Source organism: Sinohyriopsis cumingii, chromosome 11, assembly GCF_028554795.1.
Source record: "Sinohyriopsis cumingii isolate HCF-2022 chromosome 11, ASM2855479v2, whole genome shotgun sequence".
Taxonomy (NCBI): domain Eukaryota; kingdom Metazoa; phylum Mollusca; class Bivalvia; order Unionida; family Unionidae; genus Sinohyriopsis; species Sinohyriopsis cumingii.
Genome location: NC_142971.1, coordinates 40,003,050 through 40,023,895, shown reverse-complemented (window position 1 = coordinate 40,023,895; position 20,846 = coordinate 40,003,050). Strand labels below are relative to the sequence as shown.

General features: G+C 36.4%; 1 protein-coding gene and 1 long non-coding RNA gene across 2 annotated transcripts in view; both read left to right on the top strand.

Moving 5' to 3' along the window:
* Positions 1-496: 496 nt before the first annotated feature.
* LOC149787978 (complement C1q tumor necrosis factor-related protein 4-like) overlaps positions 497-20,846 on the top strand; it is a 35,214-nt gene continuing 14,864 nt past the window's right edge. Inside the window, exons 1-2 of the mRNA XM_089973503.1 lie at positions 497-1,131; positions 1,501-1,932. Of these exons, the coding sequence (XP_089829629.1) occupies positions 933-1,131; positions 1,501-1,932 (631 nt within the window). The 5' untranslated portion in view covers positions 497-932. The remainder of the gene's footprint in view (positions 1,132-1,500; positions 1,933-20,846) is intronic.
* LOC149787980 (uncharacterized) lies at positions 4,668-20,688 on the top strand. Its single transcript, XR_016424128.1, has 3 exons — positions 4,668-4,764; positions 19,693-19,748; positions 20,425-20,688. It is a non-coding gene; the product is annotated as an uncharacterized LOC149787980 (long non-coding RNA).

The window sequence follows — 20,846 nt, the reverse complement described above, 5'->3', positions numbered from 1 at the left end:
AATCGACAAACGCTATTCTTTTTGTAACGGCAATGTGTAGCGCTTGCCTTTTTTTCTGTACATAAGCATGTGATTTCATCTGACATCCAGGCATTTTGTCACGATATCAAGAAGAAAGCAAAAATACATAATGGAAACTTGACATGATTTAACATTTGACATTATATATATATATATATATATATATATATATATATATATATATATATATATATATATATATATATATATATAATTGACTCAAAGGAAACTCATGCATAACATGCATAAATTGGCCTAAACGGATAAAAAACAAAAATAAAAGCCTGTATCATGACAAATGAATAAGATATATATTTTTATGCTGTGAAATCTGTTTTACAAACACATTGTCATAATGAAGATAGACCATACAAATACAATTTAGATTGCTGCAGAAAATAACCCTATACAGCATTAACTATCTTAACTATGTTTTTCAAACGACTTTTATTTGATTTTGACGTTTATTTACTTCGTGGATGTTAAATGTGCATTGTAAATTCCGTACAAACATTATTATCTGGTTTGACTTATTGTTGCTTTCTTGTGCGATTGCAAGTGCGCGTAAATTCAGCTTAATTGTTCTCGTAGCAACATAAATAATAGCAATAACTTACAACATGTACTTGTTTAATCAGGATGATGAGAGAAACACAATTTGGTATATTGCATACAATTAACATACCATTCCTATGGAATGACACTTGTTACACTTCCATCAATATTATTCAGTCTCTGGCAAACAAGCTTCCGCCCAACAGTAACTGGGGCCAAAATAACAAGCATTAATAAATGATACAATGAAGAAAGAAACAAAAAGCGATGGTTAGCAGCAAATACTTACATCAGCCTTCAACAACGTCTATATGCCTGCCTTTGATACAAAAGTCAAGAATTAACAAGCTACATAAATGTGGTTCTTGTGCATTTGTATAATCTCTGTACAACTGTGTCACGGCATATTGGACGGAATGACATGCAGTGACGTCGGTGCCGTAAAGTTGCGTCTGGAGGAGGAAAAGGAGAAACGTCTCCTGTTGCAAAATGACGTCGAGATTTTGATGCTGAAAGTAGCAAATCTTGAGAGGAAGTTAGAGAAAGACGCTGACGGTAAGACGATTATTTTGATACAACATTTCACATTATAAATTTTTTATCCTTCTCAGTAAAGAGAATAACAGAATTGTCATGTTCTATAAAAATTTCGGGTGGGTCTCTATCATTATCAAAATTGAAACCTAGATAAAAATGCTAATATAAAATTAGAAGTCAGATCTTAAAAGAATATTTTCATTATTTCCCATTCTCAAATACAGCACGTATTCAACTGACCTGCAATTCCTTAAAAGCTACTGGACCGGATGTTGTTAAGAATCAAATAGTGAAAGTATTTTTGCAAACATATGTTCTGCGGTCGGGTAGACTCACTGGAAACATTTCATTAAAAACAGTAACCTATTTTGCATTTATTTCATAAAGGTTCATCGTCCAGATCCAGAAATGTTGCCTTTATGGCTTATCGAGACACATCTATGACAAATCTCGGACTGAAACAGAAACTAGTGTTCGACAAGGTAGCAACGAATGAAGGTAAAGGATATTCTGCGATCACAGGCATGTTTACTGCCCCCGTTTCTGGCATCTACTTCTTTACCTGGATGACTGCCCACGTGAAGGGTGTTGCTTCTCCTGACACCGACCTTGTAACTGGGATCGTGGTGAACGGCGAGTACAAAGTTCACGCGGGTATTGACATTACACATGGTTTCCATATGGGAGGTAACTCTGCAGTGTTCCGACTCAATGCAGCCGACATTGTGTGGATAGGAGTTTCCCTTGGAAGTGGGATGTTTTCTAATTCTGGTGAACGCTGGTACTACCCAGCATTTTCCGGATTTCTTGTACAGGCTTAAGGATTAATACTTTTATCCTTAGTCCGAGTTTCCTCTGACCCTTGCCACCCCAAAATGTCCAAACGTCAAAAATGGGGTGGCAAGGGTCAGAGGAAATTTGGACTACTGTATCCTATACTGTGCATATAACGTTAGACAAGTTCAGTCAGTACTTATCGATATAACCGGGATGTAAATTTGTCAGTCTCAGTCCTTCATTGTACGACATCGACTCCGATATTAATGTCGGGGGGAGGGGTCGAGGTCTTACTGCCTAACGACGCTGTGTAGCGTGTTCTGATATAGATTATAGTCTGACTCTACGTCCCCGTTTGTTTGTACCCTCCTACCGATTTCAAAAAGGAGAACGTTTAATGTGATAAAAAGTGCACAGAACTAAGTCAATTGAATCACTGATTTGTATTTCTAACCTGACTGTGACCAGAATGGCACTAATGGTGTCATCCCCTGCACCATTTTATGCTTAACGGACTTTCCATACTAACACGGCGCCATATTGCGTACACTATAGGCTAGTTTATTTCCATCAGACAACATAATGACGTAGTTGATCCTGTTCGGTAACTGCTGAATAATTGCGTAAATTACATAACGTCGAGAATTTGGAATTATATTCCTCTGCATATATGAACATAGAAATTAAACCGCTTGTTTAATCCACATGAAAAGCATATTTGTAGTTGTTATTATTTTCATTTGCTTGATTCGACACTGTAAATATCAGAAGCAGACGACTTATGTATGTACATCTATAGTCGTGGTACACCACTTTGCTGAAAATGGACTTGCCCAGAAACTGGAAATAGATCCGAGCATGTCCGTCTATTACACTGAAAACTTCTGATATGCATGAAACGCGCATATGATGACGGTGTTAGGGCCACTCTACTCAGAGTCAGGTTAGAAACTATAAATCAATGAATGAATTTACCAAGTTCCTTGCACCTTTTATCACATTAAAGGTTTCCATTATTTAAATCAGTGTTTTTTTTTTATTGTTTTTTTTTACAAACAAACGGTTTGTATTATCAGACTATAGCATGGAAATGAGAAGTATATTTCACACACTTGGCAACCCTTATCGACGCTTTTCTACAAATTAATGTCATAATGTTTTAGTCAGACGTTTCTTTCTCTGATGTCTTTTTTTCTAATAAATTCAAATTCTCACAAGCAAATGAATGTGTTTGCAAATCCGTTGTCCTACAGTTCAGTTGACTGAAATGCGATGGAAGCCGGGAAGCGGGGTAAATTGACCGTATTCAGACAGACTAGACAATTTTTCCACAATTCCCTTTCGCGAAGTCGACTCGAAAAATGCTAGCCAAATTGTTAATTGCAAACAAAACATTCTAGAAGGTACAGTTGAAAAAGCTTTCCCACGATCGCAGCCAATCAGTAACGAGAACATTGCGTCATAATTTCCAGGGCTTATTTGGACCAATCAGAACCACATAAAGTGATAGGTAACACGTTGTGTTATTTAAAAAAATATATGAAACTGCACATACTGTAGGAAAACTATACCGACCATGTGATAATACACAAAAAGAAATGCCTTTATGTCACAAAGAGTCGACGTCGTAGCATCAAGAGTACATGCATAAACAGAAGTCGCTATTATTATAATCGAATGAGTTCGTCAAAGTTTTTAATATCAAATTGCAGGAATAACACCAGAGTTTGAAAATACAGGTATTTCATTGATAGTTGAAACGTCGTCGAGTGTTATTTTCAACACCTGTCATTGTATAGGTATATATTCTTTGCTTATGAATCCGAATGTACGTCCGCCAAAAATTTAGTAATTTGAGAAATATTGCTGTGATTACCTGGGAGTTTCTTTTATCGTCGCAAGCCTCAGACGACAATCCGCTACACTCTGTATTGAGATTTCTCATGACTATGCATAAACCTACTTAACCAATCACTCGCCATTGTGATCAGACATGGCCAGCCTTAAGGCAAGGCGGTTGCCTTGGGCCCCGCCCCTTCGGGGCACTGTCCTTGAAGTTAGAAGAAAACAATTACTCATAGCACAGTAATCCACCGGCTGGGCCCGCTGCTAGCGTGACGCCTTGGGCATCGCCAACTATACGGCCGGGTCTTCCAACATCATGCTGTTGGAATGAGCCAATTGTTTATTTTCCAAATACAAGCCTTCTTCTGTTTATTACACGGGCGCTTTCATTGATGTGTAAGCGTCAGCTACACTGTGTTTTTGGTGACGTATTTTTTGTTCATGCGTACTCATCGGAAGCGGGAAATTCTAAGCACAGGCAGCCACGTTTGATAAAGGAGCGTAGCGAATCGATGTCCGTGGCTTGCAACCATGAGACTACTTCGGAGAATCGAAGTTATTTCAACTTGATAGGAAGGAGACGAGGATGTTCCTGTAGAGTCTGGCAGAAGACATATAATCAAACCCTTCCACTGGGATTTCTTTGTCTCGGTGCCCACCACATTATTGATTCCATTATTCTCCACACATACGACAGCATCAAGATTGTGTCTATGCTGAGATATATAGGTTTAATAAAACTTGTTTATAAATCTCAAGTGACTGAATTTTTATATTATTATGTTGTTTCCATAATTTTACTATAGAAGTAAAATTAGTACTCTTAGTTATGAAAACGAATCGGCGTAAAGTAGACAAACCGAAAAGGGAGAGGTCTACTATACACGCTGATACGTAATACGTGACGCAGCCATTTGTACATGCAAACGAAAAATCATTTATTTATCATCTATGCTGCACGCAAGTTACCACCGCTACAACGGCTCCAATTAAAATAAGAAAATGCAGACGAAACCACGGAAATATCCTGTAAGTATGTAAGAAAAGTTAGACTTTGATCCTTGTTTTTTGTTTGTTTTGTACATGCCAAGCAATCCAAAACAAACGTAGTCTGGATAAATGTGGCTTTACCTGGACAATTGGTCTGAGTCATATTACATGGTATTTAAGACGTTAGCAAACTGACAAACTTTCAAATGTTAGTAATGTATATTATTATTATTATTATTATTATAGTTTGACAAAAATGGTTCCTAAAACTATTACAAAACTTACAAAATTAGTACAAAACTAATACAAAATTAATACAAAATTAATATCTAAAAGAATGTTAATAGCTATAGTAGTAGTATACTAAACTAATTTATTGATTACAAAATGATGAAAAGTGACTTAATTGTAAATTATGATACAAAATTTGTTTGAAATATAGTTTCTATTTTTCCTTTAAATCTTTTATTAAATTTTGTGCTGTCACCTGTTAGACTCTAATTAGAAGCGAGTATGTACGGTACTGTTTTACCAGCTAGTGTATACTCGTGCGCTTACATATATGGTACAGTATTTTTTGTGTTGTTGTTTGTTTTTTGGCAAGAAATAACAAAACCACATTGATCATATATACGTACAGCTTCAGGCCCGTCGACCATATACAAATATATGCGGACTAGGCGGTCGCCTATGGTTCCAGGTTTTAAGCGACGCCAAATTAGACTGAAGTGATTTTTTTGCGAAGGGGGAAAGTTGGGAGCGCCAAAGTCAAAGGTCGTCAGGGGCGCCTAAAACCCTTCGGCCGACCTTGTACATCATTATTAACGATGTGTTTTATCATGTATGGTAATATAAAACCACGTCACTGCCCAACACATGAGCAAATAAGTCATGGTTATTCTTGATAATATTATATGACACAATGATTTATATCACACGTGGAGTTTGTGTCACTGAAACAAGGTGGTGTAGGTACTAATCCATCACAAAACGGAGAAAGAGAACGAGTGGTATACTTACAAATGCGTGTAAACACACACACACACACACACACACACACACACACACAGAGGTGGAAACCCGCCATGAACCATCAACTCACAGGAAACTGCTAGTAGGCTCTCTCGCATACCTGGAATCAGATCAAAATTAATTTCTCTTTATATTCTCTACATTTGTTTCTCAGTACTGAACTTTCCGTTGTGTCCAAAAGATAATACATCCCATATTATTCTAATGTACTTTCAAAGATGAACTCATGATACAGGTCTTGTCATATGTCGTCCGACATTTTTTTGAGAGGCTGAGCTATAACAAAGCACCGTAGATTGCTTACAGATTCCACTACCGGATTATTATCAATGCCTCATTACTCAGTGTGCACTGTCGCCGAAATGCACACAGACAAGCACGTCATATCGCTCAAAATTCTAAAGAAAAATCAGTTACCTTTAAATCAACACCAAGAATTCCTAACTTTTACTCTTGGATCTCCACTAAAAGGAGACAGGAAAAAATACTCTAAAAACAGACTGGGACTACATTCGTGGGTTCTGAATTGGAACTTACAACTGTGATCCGATTCCACCTATGTTGGTCAGGCCGAGACCCGAACTCACGTGGACAGAGAGTTGAGATGTGTTTTCTGTTACTGCAAGCGCCTACTATCATTCGGCCACGGGGTCCTCTGAGGGAGAAAAAGAAATCCCCATTTACCTGTCAGGAAACAAATATGCACAGGTACAATTATTCTATATAGTGTTTTGTGAAAACCCCTATATCCATTTAGAGTAACAACTTTTTAATCGTATAAAAGATTAAAAACAATTGATGTTAATAAGAAAAACAGAAGTCACCTGTTTTATTCCATGTAACTATGCTGAGAAAGTTCAGTTTAAGTCACGCCTCAACCATGCAAGAGAATCAAACCAGGTTATATGACGGACTAACGTTGCAGAGCTATGTGTATCAAGTATAGATTTTAGTACAGCTTTTGGACAAGATTGCTACGATGATCGACAGGATAGATTCTAAATCAATTTGCCCAGTGCTAAATGTCATAATACTCGACCAGACACCGTGTTGAACCTAGCTCGTAAATATTGAACATACATTTCAAAAAGGGGGTGGGGTGGCGGTAGTGACTTAAACTAGTACTATGTCAACTAAAAGATTTCATAGTCAGAAGCAGAGAAACACAATATAGATATATTGCTGGTGTTTTGGACATAGATTAAAAAAATAAATATTAACGGCACTAGCAATATTATATATAGTTTTAGTATATAGATTAATACACTTGAAATAATAGCTTTACTTTGTTCATACTTTATTCTTGGAACTTCCGCTCATATTAAAAATGAAGATATTTTATGTGAACTTTTAAACATTTATCCTGCTAAATACACTGATAAAGTGACAATTGATAAAATGTAACCTTTGATTTTCTTGTTTAAAAAAGGAAAACTCTCTTCAATTCGAAACAAACTTCCTCATGGTTCTAACACGGGACAAAACGAAACACTGTCGACCTGCACTAGACGAAGAGTGTAAGCTGTTCGATACAAAATTACGGCATATTTTCCACGTAAATTACCGAACAAGATTCCGGTTTTAATCTTATGTCAAAGGAAACAACAGCTTTCTCATCGTGTACGACAATAAAGGTCAATGCTCAAATGGTGTTGACAAAATCCCTCCAGGTGCAAAATTACTTTAAATTTATGGTTTGAGGTACTAAACATAAATCGTAAGATATTAGATTATACTTTTAGGACAAAACTTTCTATTTTAAAAAATGAAATTGGAGTAAATGCCCCAAAAAACCACTTTATTCTCCTTGGTGAAGCATTCGTGTTCTGTACTATGCCTAAAGAAATATATGTTTGGAAAACGTTCATTATGTGGGATACCAAAATTATGTCATTTTGTGTATTGCTAGAGGTCTCCATAACTTGCTTGCTTGCATTTTTATTTATTACTTTTTTGTTACTAATTTTTTAGGGGGCGTCACCCGCGCAACCTTATATACAATTCATGAAGGTGATGTGTATCTAAATTCCCACAGTCGATATAGTTATGGTAAGCATTTACATTAATTTGTTTATTTGCTAAATGTTCTATAAGCAACCCTATATATAAACCATAAAAAGGCCGCCATGTATAGCCTGGCATGTGCTGAAAAATAGCGCCACGTCCACAACAACAACAAGACATATACTAGGTTTTTAATAACTTTTACTGATTGGCAACACTTCCAAAACTCAACATACACCGTCTCCGTTCTAGAATTGACTCGACGATACAGAGAAATGCGATTCGTTTGAGTTCGTCTTTTTTTTTTCCTTCTTCTATTTGTTTGTGGGGTTAGGCGGTATGTCATGCAGAGACATCAGGCCGTTATGTTTCAGCAATCATTCTAATTAAAATGCAGCGATTCTCGTCCGGAAGACATGATCTTTATATTTAAATTTATTTTTGCACGTCATTTTTGATGTTCTTTGATTTTGTATACCAAACTCTCCTGTAAGAAAGTAATTAAAGGCCCCTATCAAACAACAGAGCAACTACATCTGAGAATTTTAAACTGTTTGAGTTCGAGCAATTTTTTTAAAACTGTGTCTGAGTTAGAGCAGGAATTTTAAACTGTGAGTTAGAGCAAGAGAATATCTCTCTAACATCGAGTCAGTCTCATTAAAGTTAACTATAACACATTCACGAGAATTTCATTTTATTCATATTATCTGAAAATGGTAAATTCAAGACAATTACATTTTGCGTTAAATTAGTTAAAACATTTATGAAACACATAAACACACACCCATAAACACACACACACACACACACACACACACACACTAAATATGGTACATACTGAAGCATTCTAATGCATATAATAGACGATGCCGTAAAACTTAAAAAGTTCAAACACCAGTCACCCAAATACTCAGCACCATTCGAATATTCGAATTACTAGCTCAATCACAGTGTATCACCTTTTCATTTTGTGCGACTTCCGAAACTCAAGACTTAAATACTTAACAAAAAAAGAAAGGAAGAAACAAAAATTTGTAGGTAGCTATTGATGTTTTACACGAAGTATTTTTGTTCTCTTGTTTTGGCTCGATCTTTTTATTTATTGCTGATAATACAAAACCTTCTTCTGACACTATCAGTAGTAATGGATTTAATGTTCCTCCTGCTGATACAATTCCTGATGTTGTTAGTATCATTGGAATGTAGTTCAGCATGCCTATTATTTTAGTGTGTAATTTTCTAGCTTGTCTGATGCAGTAAAGTTTTTTTTAATGGTAATATTTATAGTATTTGATGAACTCATCCCTATCATTGTCTGACAGGCCTGATAATATATGGTTGAAATCAATAATTTCTTTTTCTTTGCCATTCTGAAACTGTTTCCGTAATTATTTCAATTGCTGTAGTGAAGGTATTTCAGCATCAGCCTTATCGATCGGAACACTAAATTTACTATTAACAGGATTAGCAAGAAAATATCTCTACTTATCATACACTTCATACACTTCAGACGAGATCTCATTATATTTGCTATCAATTAAAACTTTACGATCTGAGGATGAAAATGGGGGGTCAAAATTTGTATTTCAGTAATAGAATTGACTCTATCACGATAAATATCATCTATTTCATCGAGATAACTAACAACATAACATAAATGTCCCAGTTTAAATTTGTTAAAATACTCGATATTGCCTGAGAATCGCATGTGCTGTTGTAAGACTCAAAAGACCGCAAATATCTGCTTGGTCTATATTTATGTCGCTGACGGGCAGGTTTAGGTATTTAGTAATCAGCTCTTTGATATTTCTGTATTTTGCTTCTGTGAGTAACTTTCCAGCTTCTTTTTTTAAAGTTTTTCAATGCAATTTTTAAAAACTATTATATATTTCATAATCTTCATCAATACTTGATTCTACAATTAAAATATCAAACTCCTGATAAAATATATCTCGTTCGACATCATCATACGACTATCCTGGACTAAAGTATCTGATATTGCGTTTAGTGCTGCATTAATATGATATACGTTATACTTTTGTATAGCCGGTGAGAGACTCTATTAGAACTAGATATGCTGTTGTCAGCAGGTTAGTGTCAGTATTATTATCTACCATTTCCAACAGTGTCTTTTTGTCATAGTAGTCCATGCGTAGCACACTAAATACTCGACGTTTAACAAATGTGTATTTGAGTTTACGCTTTTTAAGAAACTTGTGTTTTCTAGTTTGTCAAACTCGTCGTGAATCTTCGCTCTTGCTCTAGCTTTTACCACCATTAATTTATAAAAAAATAAGGTTAGATTTGTCGATCGTCAGAACATTTACTTCATTTAGCCCAAACAGTGTATTTATCAACAACATTTCAATTTTTACTCGTCGCTCCTCACAGTCACTCACAGGACAGTATTTGCTAATTATATCGAAGTCTCTGATCGCGTATCTCATGTGAGGGCCTCTCATTCCAGCAGCTCTAGCAAAGTTGTCACTATTCTCATTTAAACCCGTTGAATATAAAGTTAATTTTTTTATTCGAGCATTTGTATTTACCGCTTTGCTTCCTCAACATTTTCTGGATCTAGCTGATCAACATCAGCTATATTGATTTCGATCATCGACGCAATAGATCTGAAGCATCATCAAACCTGGATATGGACCCTCAACGTCGACAACATAAATCCGAAAATACGAGTACTTATTTGTGGTTACTGCGAATCAAATGTAAATTGCAGAGAAGCACTAACATAAACATTCGATGCCTTATGCAGCGCAGTCCATTCCGAATCATTATTCGATCCTCGTAATTGCCATATATAAATTCTTCCGACATTGGCATTTATTAGACCTCGTAGTTGAAATTTCCATATTGAAACGGCTGGTAAACACTTTATTTTGATCCAAAAGTTAAAACTTTCTGTGTTTGTGACCACTCTAATTATATATATATATATATATATATATATATATATATATATATATATATATATATATATATATATATATATATATATATATATATATATATATATATATATATATATATATATATATATATAGCTGTTGAACGCAAATGCATAACTTGGATTATTCTCCCAATAATATCTTGACAAAACCCGATTGATTATTTCTAGCATCAGCGACATATAGAATATGACCTACGCTATTTTAATTCTTTTTGTACTACCACAAATCGCATGCGATTGGGTAACACTATGCTGTTTATTGACAAACTCAACTGTCGAAACGGGTACATACGTAGAAGTTATCTTGTTGGCAGCCATATCGATCGCACCTGTAACTGTTCCTCTGGATTTTTTAAAAACATAATTAGCATTCACAGCAGTAATTGTTCTTGCAGATGCTACATTTATTTCAGAGTCAATATACCATTTATTTATAATCTCAGACGGGGCGACTGGATTATAAGTTGTTATTTTGTTAGCACCCATATTAAACTTTTTTCCCGCTCATATTGATATTTCCCGTCATATTTCCACCTGTCAATGATAACTTGCTATTACTGCCCGCGAAGTTGGGCAAAACCTATTGATGGTAAGTTATCTACGTGGATACGTGGATATGTTGTTTCAAGGTCTAGCACTTGCTGACCTGAGATACTTAAGTTACCAGCCATTTTTCCACCTGTCAATGATAACTTACTATTTTCGATCGTCTTTTGTTAGGCAAAGCTTACTGCTTGTGAGTTATCTGGGTTGACAGGTGGATATGTTGTTTCAAGGTGTAGCGCTCGCTGACCTGACATATTTAAGTTACCTGTCATTGTATCTACAGATTTTTTTGGGAAATAGTTTGCTAAATCTGCTCCAGCCACGGTAGTTTATATTGCTGCTGTTGTTTCTGTTGAGCTTTCGATTATCGTACCAACTTTTGTGTAATAGCTCATTCTTATTATTACTGTGAGATAAAATTTGTGAATACTTGGTACAGAATGAGCATAATCACCTTTTACACGGAGCGCTTAATGACATGAGCATAACCACGGCCTACCGGACTGTCATTATCTGATAGTAGGACGAACTGGATCGGACAAAACTAATCTTCTGATGAATCTGTTACACAACGACCGCTTCAACTACGATCGAGGTTATACACGATCAGTCCACAGCAGGATAAAAATAAGCTGCTTAGCGAATACAATGGAAAGCTAAAAACAATGAACTTGGCGCCGGTGATGATATATTTATCATAAAACAATACGGAAAATATGATTTCTGTTGCTGAGCTAGATTCTGATGAGCATACAGTTATTCTGTTGGATGACATCCTGATAAGCAGTGCCGAAATGGATAAGATTGTATCTTTTTTTTCACTATCGCGCAACAGAAAATGTAATGCAGTTTATCTGGTACAAGGATTTTATAATGTCGATCGATTTATCATGCGAAATACATGTTATTTTATACTATTCGCTGCATTTGACAAAATATAGGTCGAGAGCAATGGGGATGTGTATCAGAAGATAAAATTGCCGAGCTTTATCATAACGCTACTGGCAGGTTGCCTGCGTCGGACCAGCCTGCTGCTCAGGGAAATCACAGTTTCTATTTATTTGATAAACTAGCACGAGATCGAAATCGTATGTTCAAATGCGGAATAGACACGTTTTTGGTCAGATACTTAAAGAAATGGATGAGAAACGAATTGAAAGTTCTACAGAAATTTGTTGTAACAAGGGCCGCATTTAAGAAAAAAGTCGAACAGGAATGAAGAGAACAACAGCACACTACAGAAGAAACTGGTAGACTTTTTAGACCAGTGAGTGGAGCTGTACTTGGCAAATAAACTAATATTTCCGCGGTATCACTAGCAGATAATAAAAAAACAGCATTACTAAAGAAAGGACTACTTCGTCTAGTTGAAGAAGTACAGAAAAAGCTGCAGCACAAAAATTATTGAAAAAATAGGGGATCCGGTTGTATGACAGGGTGAGATTTTACGCGAAATTGGAAGAGTCGATCGAGTTGAAGAAGAAAGATCAAAAATAAAACGAGATAAAAAGAATGACTAAAACAGGAGAAACTGAACATTAGAAAAGAACAAAATCGATTAAGCAACATTGAAAAAGCAATAAAATTAATTAGAAACGAATTTCTAGATAGCGAAATAGTGAATCTGGAAAACGATGTGTTGGAATCAGAAAAACGCATTACAGTAGGTAATATCAGAAAACTGGATGATGCAAAAATTGATGAATATATCGAGTTATTAACAGATATATAAAACTCAATGAATCTGAATACTGTAATAATATCAATAATTCTGATGATTTTTGGGAAGCGTACAATCTTGTTAAAAATTACCGAAAAAGTATTATACATGAGATATACATTACAATTTTGGAAAATACAAAAATTCGACAAAAAAGTATAATTGGAATACTAAATTACTTACTCTAGCAAAAATATAAAGTATAAATATGTACGATTATGTCGTGATCTTAAGATCTATAACTCTCAAGCTGAAATAGTTGACCGGTTGATGCTATTAATATTATCAAAGAAAACAGGAAATGTGAGCACAGAAACTGACAACGTAATTGTTGAAATTTTAGATAATTTCAGATCAAACGATTATCTAACATCCGACGAATATTAGATTTTACATAGTGATTTGATTCACTAACAGCAAAGCACAAACTGTCAACAGTTCAGTGTTAGATATCAGATAAAATAAGAATGTTATCAACTACATTACTGCTTGATTCATCGCAGACTGCATCAGACAGTGCAAACTTCTCTGTTATTTATAATCCACCAATCGAACTTGACAGCAATAAACAATACGAAATTGGACTAGTATCAGCTTCTGATGGACACGCTATGTCAAATGTATGAACTAAGGTGAATGACGATTTCACATTTCAATCGATCCAGCCAGCTGTGGTCCAGTTTGGATTTCTGTTAAAATATCGCAAGGCTCTCATAAAGTTACTGATCTAAATAAAGCATTAACGTTCAGACAATTTTGAGCTTATTCCAAACTATAACACACTGCGTGCCAGAATTACTTTGAAGAACATTTTTTCAAATTAGATTTTATTACCGCCAACATCATCGGGTTGTTAGGTTTGCTCGAAAACAGTACGGTTCTGGATCGAAAAGTGCTTCAATTTCATAATATGGCGAATCACCGGTGGACATAACAAAAATAAATTCGATTTTAGTGAACTGCTTAACTGCCAGCGGATCCTATACGGCACATGGTAGTCAAGGACAAACAATTTATTCTTTTAATATTAATGTCCCAGCAGGTTCTTTAATGCAAGTAACACCACATCAAATAATCTACAATCCTGTTAGTGTCGAAAATCAAATATCTTCTGTCACGATGACACTGACCGATCAATCCGGCCGGCAGCTAAATCTCAAAAACGAAATTGTAACATATTATCTGCATTTGAGGTCGATAGATTAACCGATCGCAGCTAGCTGACCAGGATAAAATTTAGCAAAATCACTGGCATGAATTTGTGCCAAGACTTCAGCCCTGGTACGAGGCGATAGATCACGTTTCTGCCTCTTACTTTCTTCTTCTTTCTTCTCAAATGAATTGGATCGTTTCATCTTGATAGCAAACAGTCAAACGACTAAAGTTTAAACACCATGGACTAATTTATAGTCATATCAGACCAGCGTATATAAAAGGGTATGTGTCTTGTCCTTTCACTATTCATTTCACTCTCAAACCGAGCACAACGATGGAAGAGACTACCCAGATCGAACGTTTCATCAGAGCTTTGCGAGGGGTCATTAGAAACTTCTCTTCAGACCAGCCGACGGACTACTCTTCTTCTTTTCGAGATAAAAGTCAAGATACTTGCTATATCTGTCAGAAGAAAGGGCATTGGTCTTCAGAGTGTCCAGACCGTCAAAAAAGAAAAAAAGCGGTTAGAAGAGACAAAAGTCATGATACCTGTTATTATTGTCAAGAAAAAGGACATTGGTCTCCAGATTGCCCAAAAAAGAAACAAGAGGAGTCAGAAGAAGAGAGGGATTCTTCAGAGGAAGAAGAAGAGGAAGAAAACAGACAGGTGGAGAAAAAGAAACAGGAGAAGAAAAGAAGAAGGGAAGAAAGTGAGGAGGAAGAGGAGGAAAAGACTGTGATGGTGAAGAAATTAAAAAACAGAGAGAGTGAACAATGAGACAGAAGAAGTTTATGAACTTTTTAAAGTGCTCTTGTGAATTGTGAATTGGATTGTAAATATTTATAAAAGAATAAATTAGGTATAAAAAGGTAAGTGTCTTTGGGTTTTGATTTTAAAATAAGAAGCTACACTCACGCACTCATACACAGACACGTACTATAGGGGTAAAATGGCTTCTTTTGAGTTTGAATGGATGTTGAGAATTGAAAGTCTATCTCTTTTCGATAGACGTGGGTGGCCCTGAAAAGGGCCTTTTTTTGGTGTAGGGGTGAGATTAAGCAATCAACTTTAACTGTCTTAAGCCTTTGCCACGGCCAAGGCCTATTTCTGGACTGCGTACTGTTGATGATGATGATTTGGTTGAAATCACTAAGGGTGGCACGGTAGGCTTAGTCACAGGGTTGGAGTGTTTAGCTCGGGAAGGTCGTATTCTCCTCGGTCGTAATAAAGAAGTCTGATACATTTGTTTCAGACTTCTTAACTCCACTAAAATGTCTAACAGTACCGTGACCGTTTGATTTTCACACCCTTGTTTCTTTGCTGTTGCTTCTTGTTGTTGTTGTTTTTTTTCTTACCTCTTCTTCTTGATGTTGTTGCTGTAGGAAAAAAAGCTTGTTCCGCTTCCTTTTGCTGTTGTATAAATTTCTCCAATTGTTCTTTCTGTCTCTGTCTAAAATTCTCCGGTAATGAAGGAGAAGGTGACGAAGGTTCCGGAACAAATTCTTGCGAGGTAAGAAAATCCACAAAATCCCAATTCACCTCTTCTGAAAGTAAGTCCGGGTTCCCTTGGGTAGTCTCCACGGCTGGTGCACCCCAATTTATCGTTTTCTGAGTTTCCGTCATGTTGAAAAACTGTCGCATGAATTGACTGCGCACAGGCGCTAGCGAATCTATATAGACCACGTGACGTCACAGACTGCTGTCTTAGGATTGGATGTGGGCTGACTGAATTTTGTAACGCCTGTTTGGATTGGTCAACGAACTCAATCCATTTCAATCCTTCCTCTCCCTATAAATAAACGCAGTTCACTGAATTCCTTCACCTGTTCTCGGCACCCCCAACATGTGGACCGACGTACAATCTTCCACGCTTGTGTCTTCGATGATGTTCCGGACGGACATATCAATGTATGTCCGACCCAACTGGACAGTTATCCACAGGACAGACACCAGCCTGTGGATGCGAAGAATCTATGTGGAGAGGCAAGGATGCCTCAAAAGAGTGTTAATCTATGGTCCTACAGTTAGGTGCAGGCTAAGGACAAGAAGAAGATGTCACAGATGCCCTTTATGTTAAGGGTATATTAACATAAACCCAAAGGCCCTTTTCAGGGCCACTCATAGGTCTCGAAAAGATCTTGACTTTCATTGCCTAGACCTCATTTTTTTACTTTTTTTGTCTTAAAAAAAATAGAGACCCTCCCTATTTCAATTTTCCCCTGTTCCATTTTTATAGGCCCCATCAGGTCGGGACCGTATTAAAATAGGGTCCCGACCCTGTTCCATTTCCCCTATTCCCTAGACAGTCCCACGATTTATTCCCATGTTAAATTCCCCTTGTCGCTAGAATGGATATTTTCTGGAAAATATCAAATTCCTTGTAAGCAAAATTACATTACGTTCACATGTAAATAAAATAAAAGATTCCAAAACGCACAAACAAATCAAATCAAACACAAATTAAATCAAATCAAATATACGTAACATGGTAAATCCAGACCCTGCCCTAGGGCAAGGCGAACGAGGCAACCGCCTTAGGCCCCCAGCTTTCAGGCAAATGCAATGTTTTTGTTTGGGGCCCCGTGCTCATCGCTTGTTGTATTAGGCCCCGCACATCCTGGGGTCTAGCTTGAGTAAATCCTCAAAATGCTCCTTAGATGAGTCCACATCAAAAACCTTCTGCTTCATCCATTCAGAAACAGGCGACATCGGGGTAACTTCGGCTGCTTTGTCTGATCTGTAATTGTCGTTAATACCAATGTGGCTACACATACAATAGTACAGAATGCATTTGCCAGGTTGTATGAGTAAATCATGTTTGGGGCAATCCATTTAGTACGTACGCAAAACTCTGGCAAGGCTTAACCCTTCCTCCGTCCCTGTACACATGTGTACTTTTTTTAACCCCCACCTGGGTACGTACGCTCAACGCCCCCGACCCAATTCTATAGAACGGCCTTTATTTAATCCACGCAGAAACCATAAAGGATTAATAATATTAACATGTTTAATAAAACAGATAGTCCACCGACGTTGAATGTCTGGCTGCACCAAAGAAATAAGCCGCGTAACTTTAAACAGTTTGCCTAGTGTCCGCTAAAATTCAAACCCCGCCTGAACCCAGTCGAACAGGTTACGTATTAGACAAATTATTATTGAAGTTTCACCCACCCCCGTTTCCTAAGCGTACGTACATTATCAGTAGACACCCCCCCCATACCAAAGTGTATGCATTTGGGTTACCCCCTCCCCCTCCATGCGTACGTACTAAATGGACGGCCCCTTTTCGTTAGAAACGGGACATCAGTGGGTTGTCGAAACATAAGGTTTTGCACAGGAAATGGAATCCAAAAAAATGATGAAATTTCTTTCTTTGAGATGTTTCAGTGTAGTTCAAAGATTTAAGTATGAATGTAGTCTTTACGCGGTAACCAGATTTAAGTATGAATGTAGTCTTTATCCGGTAACCGGATCCATATAGTGACATGGATGTTGCAGCATTGACTCCATCTTTCGAATCGTCTAGTGACGACATAGACCTAAAATAATGGCATAATTATCACGGTTCACATGAATACATAAGCAATCGAAACTTTTCGATTCTAAAAGTAGTACAGAAGAGCCGACATTACATGCAGTTGCTCTTGACAAGGCTTTGCTTAGCCACGGGATACTAAACACACAACCAATATCCAGCAAAATTTGTAGTTTTTCGAGTTATCTCCCTTAGAGCATGAACCTAAACTCGATTTCGGCTTGTGTATATTATTTCTACTTAGTATAATATTATGGACACACACACACACACACACACACACACACACACACATACATACATACATATATATATATATATATATATATATATATATATATATATATATATATATATATATATATATATATATATATATATATATATATATATATATATATATATATATATATATATATATATATATATATATATAAAATTTGCACATCATACAACTACAACGGAGGATGCATTGTCTCCATCTTTCTAATCATCCTTATACAGGGACGCATGACCACGATAGAGGATTCGGAATTCATTGTATCTAGATAGGTGATTCGGAATTCATTGTATCTACTCCGAAAAGCGAGACAGCAGGTAGCCTTTCCGCAAAAGCAAAGATCAAAGATGTAATTAGTACAGCACTTGTTAATAATGACGTGAGTCAAATATGGGGTTTTATTTTAATCAACCTGACAATTTAGGGATAGAGATATTTGCAGTATTGTTGCTTTTAGAAGAGGACGAATTCATTTGCTAAATGATTTGATGAAATTTGGCTTTTGATCGTACAAATGTGTATAAAAGATGACGTCACACTCGGGATTAGACTGATTAGAAGACAGTTTTGTAGTATACTGAAATAAAGTCATGGTTCATTTGCCTCAGCGTAGATGCATTTTTCCTTCCGAAGTCTCAAATCCCTGCCTATGACTAATCTTGCCTCTGCTGGTAGATTTACGAGATGATCCGTACACAGTCTAGCTGATCCGTACACAGTCTAGCTGATCCGTACACAGTCTGGCTGATCCGAACACAGTCTAGCTGATCCGTACACAGTCGAGCCATTATCAAGTTTAGATTTTTACTAAAGTCCTGTATAACTGGAGTAAAATCTTCTGGACTGGTAACCAATCTGTGTTTGATATGACAAGTATTATAAGCAGGGGTTTTGAGGTATCTAATATACTGAAGAGGATGCTCTTTGATTGTTTCAAAACTGAAGAAATAACACTAAATTGGACAATTACAAAATTCAAATGAATAAAAGGTAAGAAAGCTAAAAGGAGAGGTATAAGTATAATTCAGTATCAAACATTGTCTATTCAATAAGGCCAAAATTAATGATCATACAATAATTCGAATGGAATGAAGCATGCTCGTATCTGACCAACTTTTTTGTATGCTCAACTTTTTCCGGCGGCCTAGTGGTTAGAGCTTCCGCCTCAGGTAACGATTAACAAGTATGCAAATGATAGCACTCTTTCTTTTACACACGCATACATTGTCTACTTTAAGGATTTGTTTCAGCGGGAGAGTGAAGCCATCGTTGACTGGTTTGCCTAGAATTTAAATAAAACCAAACCAGACAAGTTAGATACCATCTGCATTAGTAAAAACTGTCTACGGCTGAATATATTTCTCCACTGAGATCGCCTGTGACAACATTGTCTGGCTGCTTGGGGTTGTCATTGGCTGACTTATAAAGTTTGATGAGCAGATCAATGAAATACGTAGGAAAGCTTCACGACAACCAGTTTGTCAAAGGGTCAAAGGGCATTGGTAGGTATAAAACTTTGAAATAGGAAATTGAGTAGCTATCTTTTAATCTTTTATTCTTTCTGTCTTTAACTAGTGTCCTTTAGAATGACACTTTTGTGACAAAGAGCCAACTTTGAAGCTAGAAATGAAAATACATCTACGCAGTTTATAAGAACATATATGGCATTACACCGATATATTTCTCAAACCTTGTTTAAAGAATATAAAATATAATCTTGTTATAATTTCAGGTACAGTAAAACTTAGAGAGGAGTTTCTAAGGAAAGACAAAGCTTCGAAACGTTCAGTAAGTTATTTGATCGATTTTTGCAGAATATTATGGCATCTTAATTATAAATACTTGGAATATGTATACTTAATTATTAGGATCGTTTAGTATGTAGAATCACCTTTGTAGTGTTTCATTTACATGCGTATTTGAGAAATGAGCTTGAGTTTTACGTAGAGAATTATGTAGATTGTAGATTGTTAGCTTGTGGTTAGAATTAATATTGTAATTCGCTATTAGGTTAATTCGTAGTAAACTAGTGAATGTATTAATGTTTATGTTAGAAGTTACACATGCTTGAATTGTGAGTTGGGAAAATGGTTGAAGCATGCAAGATTAGTTATTGTGGACGTATTTATATACTAGAGCATGGATACTTGAATATTTGTATACTTTGGATGAGTTGTAATGTAAAGAAATGCGCCTGATTGTTGTGACATTGTTTAGTATAATGGGATTAGGAATATGTACTGATGCGTGACGTAATTTATTGATGTATGTATGAGAAGTAATTGTTACCGTGCTTTTATTACTTTTATTACGACGTTGTTTTACCATACAAGCACGTATGTGTATTTCGATGGAAATAAATGCGTGACCGATGAAATTTAACAGCCGTTTTCTGATGATAGGCTGTGTGTAGTGTGAGATGAGAGGGCTACGGAAAAATTTTATAGCGTCCTTGTGTTTTCAGCGCAGTCGGAGTGGACCACAGTCTAGTCGGTGAAGAGAAGGTGTGAGAGAAGCTGTATAGAAAGTGGAGCATGAGGTAAAGGTGGATAAGGAAGATGAGTATAGAGAGTCGAGGAGGAGAAGGAATGTGGAGAAAGTCGAGAGGAAGAGAACAAGGAATTGAGAGGAATAGAAGATATACCGATGAGTAGAATACAAGGACAGTTGGAAATCTATCTCACACTACTAATCACGTGATGCAGTAGGCTATTACAGGGTCGATAGGAAGGAGAGTACTTGGGAAATGTGAATCATTTATTATTAAATTGTTATTAGTTGAAATTCACTTTTTGTATATTCAATCATTTAACCGTCGGCATTGCTGACTGGGGGCTCGGAGCGTTACATCAATATTTCACTAATTTGACGTCCAATATTGGGAGC